This window comes from Montipora foliosa, chromosome 4, assembly GCF_036669935.1.
Source record: "Montipora foliosa isolate CH-2021 chromosome 4, ASM3666993v2, whole genome shotgun sequence".
Classification (NCBI taxonomy): domain Eukaryota; kingdom Metazoa; phylum Cnidaria; class Anthozoa; order Scleractinia; family Acroporidae; genus Montipora; species Montipora foliosa.
Genome location: NC_090872.1, coordinates 28869515 through 28883368, shown reverse-complemented (window position 1 = coordinate 28883368; position 13854 = coordinate 28869515). Strand labels below are relative to the sequence as shown.

The 13854-nt window shown below is 40.8% G+C and overlaps 1 protein-coding gene across 1 annotated transcript in view; it reads right to left on the bottom strand.

The window, feature by feature from the left end:
• Window positions 1-348: 348 nt before the first annotated feature.
• The window catches only part of LOC138000531 (importin-9-like), a 47296-nt gene continuing 33790 nt past the window's right edge, over window positions 349-13854 (bottom strand). Inside the window, exons 20-30 of the mRNA XM_068847016.1 lie at window positions 12032-12160; window positions 11238-11296; window positions 11025-11151; window positions 9486-9575; window positions 8772-8938; window positions 5476-5579; window positions 5341-5370; window positions 4601-4725; window positions 3535-3625; window positions 3358-3440; window positions 349-1018 (exon numbers count right to left, since the gene is read on the bottom strand). Of these exons, the coding sequence (XP_068703117.1) occupies window positions 902-1018; window positions 3358-3440; window positions 3535-3625; window positions 4601-4725; window positions 5341-5370; window positions 5476-5579; window positions 8772-8938; window positions 9486-9575; window positions 11025-11151; window positions 11238-11296; window positions 12032-12160 (1122 nt within the window). The 3' untranslated portion in view covers window positions 349-901. The remainder of the gene's footprint in view (window positions 1019-3357; window positions 3441-3534; window positions 3626-4600; window positions 4726-5340; window positions 5371-5475; window positions 5580-8771; window positions 8939-9485; window positions 9576-11024; window positions 11152-11237; window positions 11297-12031; window positions 12161-13854) is intronic.

The following is a 13854-nucleotide window of genomic DNA, read 5'->3' as shown; positions in this document are numbered from 1 at the left end:
TCTGAATTGGGTACCACATGGAGTTAGCCGATTTGGTCTGTTGTTTTAGTCAAGACACAGGGTGAAAAATTGATTGTATGCTTGCTTTGTCTTCAGAACCTGAAATTGGCAGATACTACTCAGCTCACTGAATCGGAATAAGACAAGGCGCTATTGTGTTTAGGGTTCCGTTGTACGAGTTGCGTCCTCACGCAAAAATGAAAATTTGAAAAGTGTCGCAAAGAAATGTTCTACAGAGCGTGCCGCAAGTGCAGCACGATTAGGCAATAACCTTCTTGCAGTCTTTGCTGTTTAGAGGGGATACCCCTCCTTCAGGGGTCCCCGCGCATCAAACAAGAACCATGTAATGATTTGTTTTATTTGAATCGCAGTTCAGTGCTTTTCACTTAGCTTGTGTGTTGTGAAATTTCACCAATACATGCATCTCGGATTCGCGTAACCTCTTGTACCAGAGCGCGTGTAAGGAATCATATTTCGTAGGTGCATGATCTCAGTCCACATAAACAACAATTACGCTTACAGCTACCAAGAAAGTGATCTGAACTGCATTGACTCGTCCACCAAGAAACCACGAGCGAGATTATATACATTCTATTCCATTTCCACACAAGTCTTTCGAGGTGTTATTTGCTAAAAATACCATACGGCAGTTTTTAATATTTAAGTCATTTTTTCGCCTATGTTCGCTATGGCCACTATTTCCCGTTGCTCGCAAGGGGACTGGGCTTCTCAATATTGACGTCATGTTTCAAGCGCACGTACTTGCCTCTCCCATGAAAGGACATGATTTCGAGGTTGCAACACCACAAGGAAGAGATACAGCTAACCATACTTGACTGAGCTCCCTCTTCTGTGCTGATTCAATCCCATCGAAGAACAACAGGATCCTGCAATTCTCTACTTATGTAGGTACTCCAATCTTGGACAGCGTGTGTCTCTCTTGTGCATTCAGGGCTTGGAAGTAAGTCGGGTAGCATTGTTGTTGAGCAAAGGTCTGGAGAAACTTGATTAAATGGTTCTGAAAATTTAAACACACATATTTTTCGTAGAGGTACAATTATTTTTTCTTCTGAGTTTCAAAAGCATTTAAGCCTGGTTTTCACTAGCGACACAGACAGAAGCGGAAGGATAAGAGAGCTTACCGTGAAAATGGGGTTGGCGCAAGCAAAAGGATAAAAATTTTTCATTTCCTTGTGCTTGCTTACAATTGCGTTGTGTGAAAACGAAACACAGCATAAGCACAAGGAAATTTACTGCGTCTGGCCAATTGAAGCACTTGCTCCAGATTCCCCACGTCTGAAAATTTGAAAAAACATGGCGGATGCCGTGGTTGATAGCGATGCTTATGCCGACGTTCGTTTCCACTGGCATGAGCTACTTTAAGTGCCACTAACCCTGTTTTTGGTTGATTTTCAAAAAAAATTAATCCTTCAAGAACTCATTTTCGCAATTTTTTTTTTAAAATAACGAATCCTGATTTTCTTACGAGCGCTTGAAGTTACTGAAATGTTTAATTTTTCGCGCGCTATAAGCCCCGCTGGACAAATTGTCTCGTGAGCTCATTAGAAACAAGCCAATGAGAAGCGTCTGATATTTGACACTTTTTAGCTGTGACGAAAGAAAAGGACATTCAGCAACTCAAGCTTGCACGATGTCCTTTTCCTACGTCACGCTCGATAAACAGACACATTTGGCCGAGTGGGGGACTAATGCGAACGATAGGTGAAAAAGTAGTCGCGATTGCCTTCACTTTTGGCGCTCGTAAAAAAGTCAGGATTCAATATTTTTTTAAAACAATTTCCGACAATGACTTCTTGAAAGATATGAAAATCTAACCAAAAAAAAAAAAAAAACACTTGAGGGGTTAGGGGCACTTTAAGCTTGTGCTTGCGCTTGCGTCAAGAGAACACATATATAACATAACTTTTATTTTTAGGTCATACAGAGACGCTTAACAGTAGGACAAGAAACAATGGATGTTTAAAGGGTTAGTTATGCGCCCGTGAGTAGGAATTGCCTCCCTCCACCGAATGAGGTCTAAAGAATTTTACTCGTTGCTTGGCAACCGGCGAAGGGACAACCGAAAAATCAGGGTCCTGGTCAGGAATCAAATCTACGGCCTCAGTAACACGGGTCGGATGCTCTAACCAATGAACGACAAGAACTCCTGGTTAGATAGGTCGTTTATGTAGGTTCTTAATGGATAATACGTCCCGCTGATCTGCGGGATCTACAATATTTCATCCTTCTCATGGGAGTATTAGTTTACGAACGATAGTTGCAATATAGTTGCATTTGAAATCTACGGCGCAGGTAACATTGTAGAGCTTGCGGACCAGCGAGGCACATTGTCCGTGAGGAACCTAGACAAACGATCTACAATGAGCGCCAAAAGGGTTGAGACACTTTCCCCTTTTTCGGAATCTTGGACAAGTACCTCCCCCAAAATCTTTTCATCTAACCCACTTCCTCCCCCACCCCCCCCCCCCCCCCAACAATGTTGTTTTCTCATCACCAATAACAAGGGGTGAGTTTGTGTAAGTGGTAAATGTAAGCTAAAGTGCTACTATGATAAAAAGAAAATCACTTCCTTTTTTTTCTTCAGATTCTGAAAGTGTGATTGCTTAGCACATGACTGGCCAAAATTTTGAGCTTTGATTTCTATCCAAAGCCTGTTTACTTTGAGTGTAAGTTTTGGATTTGACGGTCCGCCAATGCTCGCGTTCCAAACTGACCGATTGGACATCAGACGATTGGATCTAAGGAAAAGTGACGCCATTGACTCAGAGCGTGTGAACGCCGCTTATTATATATGCAAAACACGAGTTTAAACGTCTGAAAGCCCGAAATTGCCGTGCTGCATATTAATTTAGCCGGGTACACACGCATTGCCTTCTTAAAGTATTGAGTCTTTGACGTGATTTTCTTCTCTCAAGATATTAAAGTTAGTAATGGCGGACTATTAAATTGAAAAATCCCAGTTAAAATAAACAGGAATCTTTTTAAATCAAGGCTTAAAATTTAGGTTACTTATTGTTTAGTTTACATAGTTTTGAAATCCAAAGATAAATAAAAATTGATTTTTTTGGTCATAGTAGCACTTCGAGGTTATTTTTTCCAAATTGTGGTCTTCCCAGTTCAGTGTTTCAACAACTTTTGTCGCTTTTTGTAGCTCCCTAGGAGTTCTTGCAGGTCGGTCTATGAGTAGAGAATCCGACCGACGGCGGTCGTAGGTTCGAATCATGGCGAAGACACTGATTTTTCAGTTGCCCTTTCGCCGGTCGCCTAGCAACGACGCTATCATCAATCTAATGGGCGCATTAGAACTTAAAACCTCAACGGTTGCATACTCGATACCTGTAAGTCCATCACATATATAGGATCATTCTTTATTTCTGGATCATCGTCATCCTCGTCTTCCACATCATCCATATCAAAGCCTAGATGAACGATAATAAATTGCGTTATTGTCTAATAAGCAAAGTAAAAAACTTGCAAGAAATAATCCGGTTTTTCGCAGACTTTCTTACTCACCCAGATAATCTGAGGCGGGAGCGAATACTGATCCCGACCCAGCTTCGATAGTTTCTTCTTCGTCATCCACCTCTTCCCAGCCCTCTTCTCCCTGGAGACAAAAAAAATGTATATAAGTCACCGTGTCACCAACAAACAGCTTAAAAGGGACCTCGACTCCTACAAAACAACAGCTCGGGGGAAATAGTACGAAATAATTGCTATATAATTTTTTTTTTGAGGAATTTTTCAATTAAATTGTTTTTATCTGAAATAATGAATGTCGTGATCGTTTAGTTTCATTTTCAAACTGCCCGGGCGCCGCCATCTTGAATAATCATGACGCGTTACGATTTCCGAAGGCCACGATGCCACGTCAAAATTATTCAAGATGGTAGAGCCCAAGAAATTTGAAAGTAAAAATAGGTAATGCTGAAATTCATATGATAGAGCGAGTTTCAATCAAGTGTCGTAAAACCAAAACCAAATTAATTACTTTGGCCAATCAAAAAGGACGGAGACAATCCAGTAAACCAATCAAAACTCGAATTACACGTAGCCGACACAAAGAGCGGGAAAATGTGCACGTGGTTTTGGTTTTACTTCTGATTGGTTGAAAAAGTGGCGCGAGAACTTTGAACCAATCACTTAGTGAAGTAATGCAAAACCAAAGTAATTCGCTAATTACTTTCGACACTCAATTGAAAACCGCTCTAATAATAAACTATTTTTGGATGAGACTCTCGTGATACCCGAGATAATGCGAAGTCGAGGCTACTTCCACTTACTGAGACCTGGATTACTTGGATCTCAAAAAGATCGCACTCAGCCATAGTTAAGCTATATATATTGTTGGAGAGAAATCAGGTAACAAAAGTACATTCGTGTGGAAAGATTTCTTTCTTTTCTAAAAGGAAAAACATGACAATAATCAATTTTGGCGCCAGTCGAAGCTGTGATTTCTTAGGACGATACGCCGAAATGCAGGGCTGGCCCACCGTCGCAAATTACATCAAAGAACCCTTCAAGTCCTTACTCTCAATTGAATTTTTATCAAAGTAGAAATAAAAAGAGCTCAAATACTTACATCGTCCGAGTCCCCTTCCTCGTTTGCGCCTCCTGCGTCAGCGCTCTCCAAAAGGGTGCCAAGTTCATTGATAATTAATTTGAAGAGTTTCACTGGTACAGGAATCATTGTCCACTGCTCTGGAACTAAAATTACAAAGGAAAATTTAAAAAAATTTCCTGTCATTAAAAGTATTTGCGAAGATACCGCTAATGTTCCGAGTAGACTAGTTTAATGGCCAACTGCTGGTTCAATGATTGGTAAGAGCCCCTTCAAACACTAACGCGGCTTTAAAAAATTTCCGTTTTCATCTTCGCTGAAAACGAACTAAAATATTTCCGTTTTGTTTTCAGCCGTCCACAAGAACTTGGTAACTTACAGCTGTATGAAACTGAGAGCAGTAAAACAAACCAAGATAACTCCTTTGGTCAGTCACAGCAAAAGCAGTTATCAGCCAATCACAAAGAAAAACAAATACACGCGGCCGGAGCTTCGCGAAACCGAGGTAGTACTTTGGCCAATCACAAACGACTCAGACAATCAAATTGGGCAATCACAACGCAAAGAAAACACAAACCACCGGCGGTAAGCGCAAAGCGCGGGAAAAAGCATGAAAGAAAGTCAATTATCATTGGTTTCGCTTTTTGCCGAAAGACTAATGCGGGCCGAGTTCCCAATCGCCAATGAAAAAGACTAAAGCACGTGCGAAATTACTTTCCACATTGACGAACGCTCTAAGAATTTAGATAGAGTTAACTAACCTTTAGCTGCTCTTGATCTTGTTCGAATACCTGTATTGGAACGCACCAAAACACTTCGTTGACCAACAATTAATCAACTGAAAGTTTTATGTAAAACTGGAAAATCAGTGTAGCGAGTATGAGTTGGCTTGTTACCTTCATCGTGCTGAAAAACTCTCTCTCCTTGGACTATAACACTGGATAATCTCTTATCACCAGTGTTTACAAAGAATTGCAGAACATTACACAAGGCCATTGTACTAAAAAAAAATGAAGAAAAAATGGACAATATTAAAGTTAATACTGAATGTGTTGGTGGAAGCTTTAGCTAGGGCGATGGGAATATTAAATTACACAAGTGTTCAAGTTTTCTGGTCAAGCCGGTTTCCCCTCTTCTGAAAACCAATGACGGCTCGGGTATACTCGGAAAAGGAAACCAGAAAGCTCTTTTGCAGGAGTCGAACTTACGACCGGCTTCCGATTACAAGTTCGACACTTGTTCCGCCATACTGGTAGGCATGGAATTGTCGAAATGTTGCATTCTCGCTCACGAGTAAAGCAAGATATTTGAGAGATTTAGCATCAAGTTCACCTGAAGAGGGAAACGTCGGCCTCCCGTTTCACGTTTGACTTAAAATGGAGTGAAGCTTGTGACATTAGGGAGCTTAAGCACGCGCGTTTTTGAGACGCGGACGGCAACCGGAAGAGAACATTTCGCGCGCTAGGACAGTGGTGTCTCCCAGATTTTTATACTAATCATCTCTAATGGAGAAAAGATACTTGGTAATGTCAATGTGGTTGCGTGAAGAAAAGTTAAAAAGGAAAACAGCGCACTTCCGGTTGCCGTCCGCGTCTCAAACAAGCGCATGCTTGAACTCCCTTTTAGCTTCCAGTGACCCCAAGGCAACTCGGATTGGATTCTGTTAATCTCCAGTATTTAGTTAACAGAAAAAGAAAAAGAAAATGTCGGAGTCCTTTTAAACATTGATTGTAGAAAAACACACTATACTAGTGATAGTTTTCACTACATCTGCCCCCGCCTAAGATAGTATGAAAGGCAGTTGAGATATGCTTAAATTATTTGCTGAACATGTCGCCCCTGTTTCCGATTTGCGTCTGACAAATCGTCGCTCGCCCCTGTTTCTGATTCGTGTGCGGACAAAATCAATTTCTGAGACAGGCAAATCGATTTTCATCAGATCTGCTTCAATGTTTGATTTTTCAATCGCTAAAATCCGAACAGCACTTTGGTTCTCCGTGCAAAGCAAGAATATTATTGGTTAAGAAAGGAAAAATACACGTGCTGCACGAATTTCCGTGCATTTCTCTGCCGTACTCCACAAAACAACAACGTGAAATCACCAAATTTTAGGTTTTGACGATAACGTGAGGATATAACAATGAAACAGTCATTTTCTGTTTCGACTTCAAAACCGTTCGTACTCATCAAGTTACAGGATAGTTCGCTTGTATTGTACAAGGTGAACAGGACGGAATAATGGCAAAATACGTGCGATAGCGTTAACCTATATTTTGGATTGACGTTTTCGTTGCCGTAGCCGTCGTCTTTGCTTAAACTCCCTACAAGGGAGTTTAAGAAACCACGACGGCAACGGGGACGAAAGCGTCACTTCAAAATATACGTTTGAGCTTTTCAAAGTATTTCGGGATTTTTCAATCTTGTTTGTATTATACAATATGTGCGAAGTGAACTGGATTGGTACGGACGGATTTGAAGTAAAGAGTGAGACTGAAAGATTCACTGTAGTTTGTCCACGTTGTCGTCAAAACCTCAAATTTGGTCATTTCACGTAGTAGTTTTGACGAGTACGGGAGAGAAATATTTAAAAATGTGTGCCGCACGTGCAGCACGATCATTTTGTTTCTTTTAACCAATAATATTACTGCTTTTTGGCGTTGTCGTAGCCGTAGCCGTTGTCGTTTCTTAAACTCCCTATTGTCCGGGGGGTAGGGGGCGTGCAAAAGGCAGCGAAAGAAGAACACACGTTCCTCATATAACGATGGAAGCATGTACAGTAAATAGGCCATTTCCGAGTTCATGTCTGCCTCCTCTTCAAGGCGAGTCTAAGTGCGAAGTTTTTCTTACGAAAATTAGTTTTTACTCATATGTAACGTAGAACTAATTACCATCACAAAAACTTTGCACTTAGACTCGCTTTGAAGAGGAGGCGGATATGAACTCGGAAATGGTCTATTCTCTACTTTTCGCTCAAAATTTGACAAGTGTCCCGAAGTGTTTTGACCCGGATTGTACCTATTTTCACATTTACCCTTTTTACGCCGGGATTTCTAGGTTAACTCCTCGGGTTTTGACCCCTGGGCCAAAATCCTGCGGGGGTAATAAAATGAAAATTCTTTCCTGCAAACAATATGGCAAGTTTCGATGAAGCTGTTTTGTGAGTCAACAGGGAGTCAACAGAGAGTCAAAGTGAGTTCGTAGAGAAAATCGCGGTAACGAGTGAATTATTAACGATCTATAACCATGACACCTAGTTTTTCCTTGTTTGACTTACTGGAAAATGGTTTGGGGTTCTCTTTTTCACAAATTTATTATGTAGGAGAAAGACGAGCAAAAAACTCCACGTATATGGCCAACGCGAAAATGCCTTCTTTGACGTAGAAAAGATAAGGGGCAAGCGACAAACGTGAAAAATGGCGGGAAAATCATGGTCACGTGGTCACTTTTTGCCGTTCGCGTTTCAGGTAAACATGATGCTAAATCTCTCTAGTGTTAATGTTCACCAATGAAAATGAATGAAAAGATGTATTTTTCTTCGATGGCCACTCGGAGATGCTCGGAAAAAATCCGACAAACAAGAATAATCGAATTGGAGACGTGATCCACGCACTAGTCTGAAATATTCAGGTGGCTTCAACGGGATTCGAACCCACGACTCAAAGGCTCTGCGATGCCGATGCAATCTTCTACCAGCTGAGTTATGAAGTCACTCAGTTGGGAGCAGGTCAATTTGTTGGGCTCATGTGTTCTCGTAAAGAAATGGACGAATATTTGAAGTATGGGTTATAGACGAAGGGCAGAGGAGATCCTCGAACTTATCTGGACAATTTAAGTAAGACAAGACAAGACAAGACAAGACAACACAAGAAAAGACAAGAGACAAGAAGTCGAAGGCAACCCAAAGGGCCCTTTTTTTCTTCAGCTTCTATCGTAACTTATGGCAGGGGTCGGCGCTACTCCACTCCCGTCGCATGCACAACTTGTCCCCAGTAATACTGGTACTAATTTTACCCACCACAAATGTATGGAGATCTGAGTGAACTTTTGAGTGCACGAGCTGGGATTCTAACTCGGAGCGCTAAGATGCAGTCCCCAAATGATATCCACTACACTAGGCGCGCTCCATAATTTGAGATACAACCCCTAATTTCATTGCGGTCGGCCTACAACTAACAACAATTTCGACAATTACCTGACTTTGCTGTCATAAACACCGAAGAACTCTGGTTGTCTTGCACACCAGATCTTGATGACATATTCCAAGGCTGATTTGCCAGTCGGGTCAGGAACTCCGCTCAGAAAATCAAGCGTTCTTTCCAATTGCGTGTTCATCAGATGTAGAAATGCAAGAACAAGTGACTGGAGAGGAAAGAACCAGGAAAAGATAAATTAAGCGATCGATCAAAAAGGGACTTTAAAATTAATGACCACTGCTTCAGTGAGCTACAAGAACGTCATTTCACAGCGGTTGTGGCTATAATGGGTTGAACGTGGTCAGGTTTTCGTTTCACTTAAAATTAAACGAACCGTGGCTTAAATCAACACCTAACTGCGCTGGAGAAATTGCTCCAATGACCCTGTATAGAGCACGGCTTAGAAGTATATAGTAAAACCGTTACTCTTGGAAAGTAAAGTTGACAGAGTCGATCACCTGAAAGGTATACGAAGTGACCACAACTGTCAACAATAGACCTTTTGCAGATACGGCGGCCATTTTGATGTCTATTGTTTCAAATAGCTATTATGGGATGCCCAGGGGCAAATACATTTCAATCTGCCCCCTGGGCATCCCATAATGTCTTTCGAAACAATAGAAATCAAAATGGCCGCCGTATCTGCAAAAAGGTCTATTAGACAACCGTTCTCTTAAAGTTAATTCGTTCCGCGAAAATCAAATGACTCTGACCTGAATTATACTTAACGTTTCTGCTTGTTGGAGTTTACTGAGAACTCCTCTTAGTAACAGGTCCAGGTTCTCTCCGAGATTATTTCCGAGCTGTTAAGAAAAAAAGCAAGCAAGATTATTAAATGGGGTAAAAAAATTATTAATTGAGGTCAATTGTCGAGTTGAACTTTTAGCCTCATACAACCGTCAACCCTCTTGATATTCGTCACCAGTCAAGTGTCTGATTGGACCGAACATGAACGACAACCAATCGCATAAGAGAGTTCGCTCTCCCATTCTCTACCTCTCAATTAGCGATTAAGTCTTAATTTGCTCTAAATTTATTATTATCGTTAATTCAGTAGACTGAAAATTTAATTTGGATTGTGGAAAATGGTCACATTAAAAAAAAAAAAGATATCTCAAGTGCATGGACTCAGGATTCGAACCTGGGAACTTTTGTTGATAAACCCGTCATCTACCTACTTGAACAGCACACCGCAAGCTGCGTGGTGTCCATATTTTAAACAAGATTTGATAATGCTGTACACTGTATTAGCATTCGGCAACAAACAGTATTAAACACTGCAAAAAAGTCGGTTACCAAATTTCACGACAAAGCTAAACACTTTCAAATCAGAGCTTAGCTAAATTAATCTAGATTTGGCCTAATTACTCTTCAGCAGTGATATTCTACGGGAGATTTAAATAAATATTTTTTTTAAAGGACGCGGTGTCGTTGTCGTCAGTGGTGAGGCGAAAAGAAGCGGTTCCTAAAAAGTAGAAACTCCAGGTTGAAATCCAGTCCACGGATGGGACTTTCATTTTCCTTATTTTCTCTGCTACCACAAGTCCTGGGACACAGTGTTCCAAATTAAAGATAATAGTAAATTCAAAGCCAATTAGAAATTAACGATAATCATCGTTAATTTCTCATAATAAATTTATCTCGTGATTACACGGTTGGGAATCCTTCTGCGATGGAGGGCCAGACTGTCAACAAGTAGAATTTGCGAACGGGACTTTAGGCGCGATGCTCAACGAGTTTGCCTTTGAATTCTAAAGGTCTTTGAAGAGTCTCTTGGCCGAGACGAAACGCCGCGTCAGACTAACCACGAACATCTCACAAGTATTTGACAATAGTTTTGCTTTTGTATAAATTTATCATCGTTAATTGAGAGAAAAAATCATGTTGTTTGAAATAGAGTTCAATTTACAAAAGAAATATTTCTTTCACTAACGTCGCCCACGTGACGTCAAACATGCTAGTGGTTACTTGAAGTTCTATCCTGAGCAGCTCTCGAGGGCCTTTGTTGGGGAACGGGTGAAGAAGCGGCGAAATAGCAAAGGAAACTGGGTCCAGTTAATCACAGATAGCGGGCTTGCTAGGGAACGCGAGAGCCCGCACCTAATTCTTTCTACAGCTCTCTCCGACAAATTCGCCATCAGACACCCTCTTCAGAAATCTGACCGCTGATTATCTGCATTGTCACAGACCAGATTAACTCTGGCTTTACGACAATTACTTGACACACTCTAAAAAACGGAATAAATTCTTACACTCTTGATTAAGGTGGTCACCAGTCTACCCACAAAAGATGCCGTAAATTCCGAGGCCCTGGGATCGAGAAGATGTGACGTAGCTCGAACTATGTAAGAGATAGCACTAGTACCCTGAGAGTCACGCCTGTAAGAAATCACAGAAACAGTCAGTTAAAGGTATCATTAAAATAAGCGAGCAAAAAAAGAGCGGATGATACGTCGATGTCTCACCATGCAATGATCTGTTCTGGAGAAATAAAGACAAATGCTCGTAAACACTGGCCTCCGCTCTAACGAAAAAAGAAATAAAAAACAAAATGGTATTAAAACAGTAGCACACTTAAGAAAACTGAAATGAAAAACACCAGAGTGAAGAGAAGACCAATTTTTCTCAAAAAATAAATTTGTGACTTTAGAATTGATAAAATTTCACACATTTGAACTGCAAAATGCAAATGAAATGAACGTTAGAACATCATCGCAGTTAAAAGCCCGGGCAAACGGTTCAACATTTGCTTCAACATCCGTTCGATTTTGTTAAACGATGTTGACTGCTGGGGTGGGGTGGGCAAACGGTTTCAACACATCATGAACGAGAGGCCTGGTATTCAGTCCCAGGCTGCAGCCGCGGTGCTTACTATGGAAACGGACATGGATACACCGTTTAGAGACTAATTAGTGCGCAGGCGCATCCACATGTTGAAGCACAGTTTCAATGCTCTTAAACTCATTCAACATCGATTCAACTTCGAATCAACATGTTTCAGCACGGTTGAAGGAGGGGGGGAAATTCCAATAGCGTAGGATTTTTGCAGTGATTGAGACTGTATCAAGCGAGATTGTATTAAATAAACCTAAAAATATTAAAACTTGTGACTTGCGGAGAACACTGCTTATTGGGAAGCGAGCATTCTTCACAGCTGATCCCAATAGAAAGCCACCTTTGTGGAGTAAGATTTTTAACATTAAAAAATTGGATAAATTCCTCATCAACTCTAACACCCGTTTCATAAAGCAAGTTGTACCTGAAGGACTGGATTGTCATCTGATGCAAGTATTGTGTTGACCACTACTGGAAACACAGAGTCCAATAGTGGCTCCGAGAGCGGAGGCTGTGTACACTGTATAATGTAACCGAGAATATCCATACACACCTGCGAAGAAATGAACAAAGCAGGAAACGCACGGGTCAAGCCCGGCATTAAATAAATGATAAATGTGCCCGAAGAAAATTTCAGTGAAAGCTGGGTTCTTTTCCTTGGGCCAATCACAAGATTGGTTTGTGTCTTTTTTCACCAGTCACGAAAGATGCAGATAACAGAACAAAACGCCTACAAGGGAGTATCCGTGGGATGCACAAACTGTTAACACAAATTGTCCATAATTAAGTAAAGTACAATCGTCTGTGTGACTGTAGTCCTGAGAAGGACTGTTTGAGATGACATTGACTGACGTTTCGACAACCTGAGCCGAAGTCATCGTCAGAGTCAAGTGATTTGTGTAACGTCCGTGGTCACGAATAAGTTGACCAATGACATCTACGACTGGAGTTCTTTAAAACGTTACACAAATCACTTGACTCTAAAGAAAATAGCAAGAGATTACCAGAAAGATAAATCCTGTAATTTAAGTAGAAGTTATTTGTTGTAAAAACAGAAATAGAGATTAATGCCACTAAATTTGCAAATGAAAACAACGAGGTCCTATTACGGGTTAGCAGGATACGGGATATTTAGGTAAAAATTTATAGGGACACGGGATATTTGGGGGAAAAGTTAACAGGATACGGAATATTAAAAAAAACGAACTTCTAAAAATACAAAGCACAGGAATTAACGGGATGCAGGATATTAAGCCCAAAAATTAATGGGATTCAGAATAATTAGATCTCCCCTCCCCTAATGGCGCCTCAACAATCTGCAAAGCAACACTATAAGAATTTACTTAAAAGCTCTTTGAGGAATGTCATGTAAAAAAATAGGTGAGATTTCTTGGAATCAGGCTGACTGAAGATCGGCCGCTTCATTGGTTTGCTTCGTTTTGTGTATAAAACAAATTGAAAATTGAGTAACATATTTTTGTATTTGATTTATTTTTTGTATTTGGTTGTTTAAGGCTTTTTTCTAATATTCTTTTCACGTTTTTGATCCCTGTACTAGGAGTAATGGATTTACTTTTCGTTGTCGAATGTCATTGATTTGACCTATCAATAATTTGATGTTAGTCTAAAGCCCGGTTTACACTACAGAAAATTCTTGGCACGGCTCGGGTGAAATTGGCCCGGGTCTCAAAAAAAAGGGTTCGGCTCGGATAAAATTTGAAGTGTAAACAACCTGTCCGTACCAAATTTCAACCGTGCTGGGACCTTTGGCGAGGTAGTCCCAGCACGGGTGAAAATGGTACGGGTGCTGAGAAAATCGGCACGGTTCGGATAGAACAAGTAGTGTAAACGCCCTAAGGGCCGATTTACACGATACGATTTTGTCGCATGCGACAAGCTCACGACAGGCCTACGACATGACTTTACGATTGTCGCAGCGTTTTAAAACATGTTTTAAAATGCTTCGACATTTTTGCAGACGTACACAACAATCGTAAGTCATGTCGTGGGCCTGTCGTAAGCCGTTGTCGCATGCGACAAAATCGTACCGTGTAAATCGGCCCTAACGGGCCAAATTTTAGCTTTAATTCATATAGGCTAGCGTTTTTTTTGCGTATAGTTCAAGATGGCTGCTCATTCTCCACCAAAATCAAGCGGACGTTCTTGATCATAATTGAACTGCTCATGTTTCCAAGAGAAGTTACGCGGGCCCAAAAATTTTGGCACGGTATTTTTGGTATGGTAAAA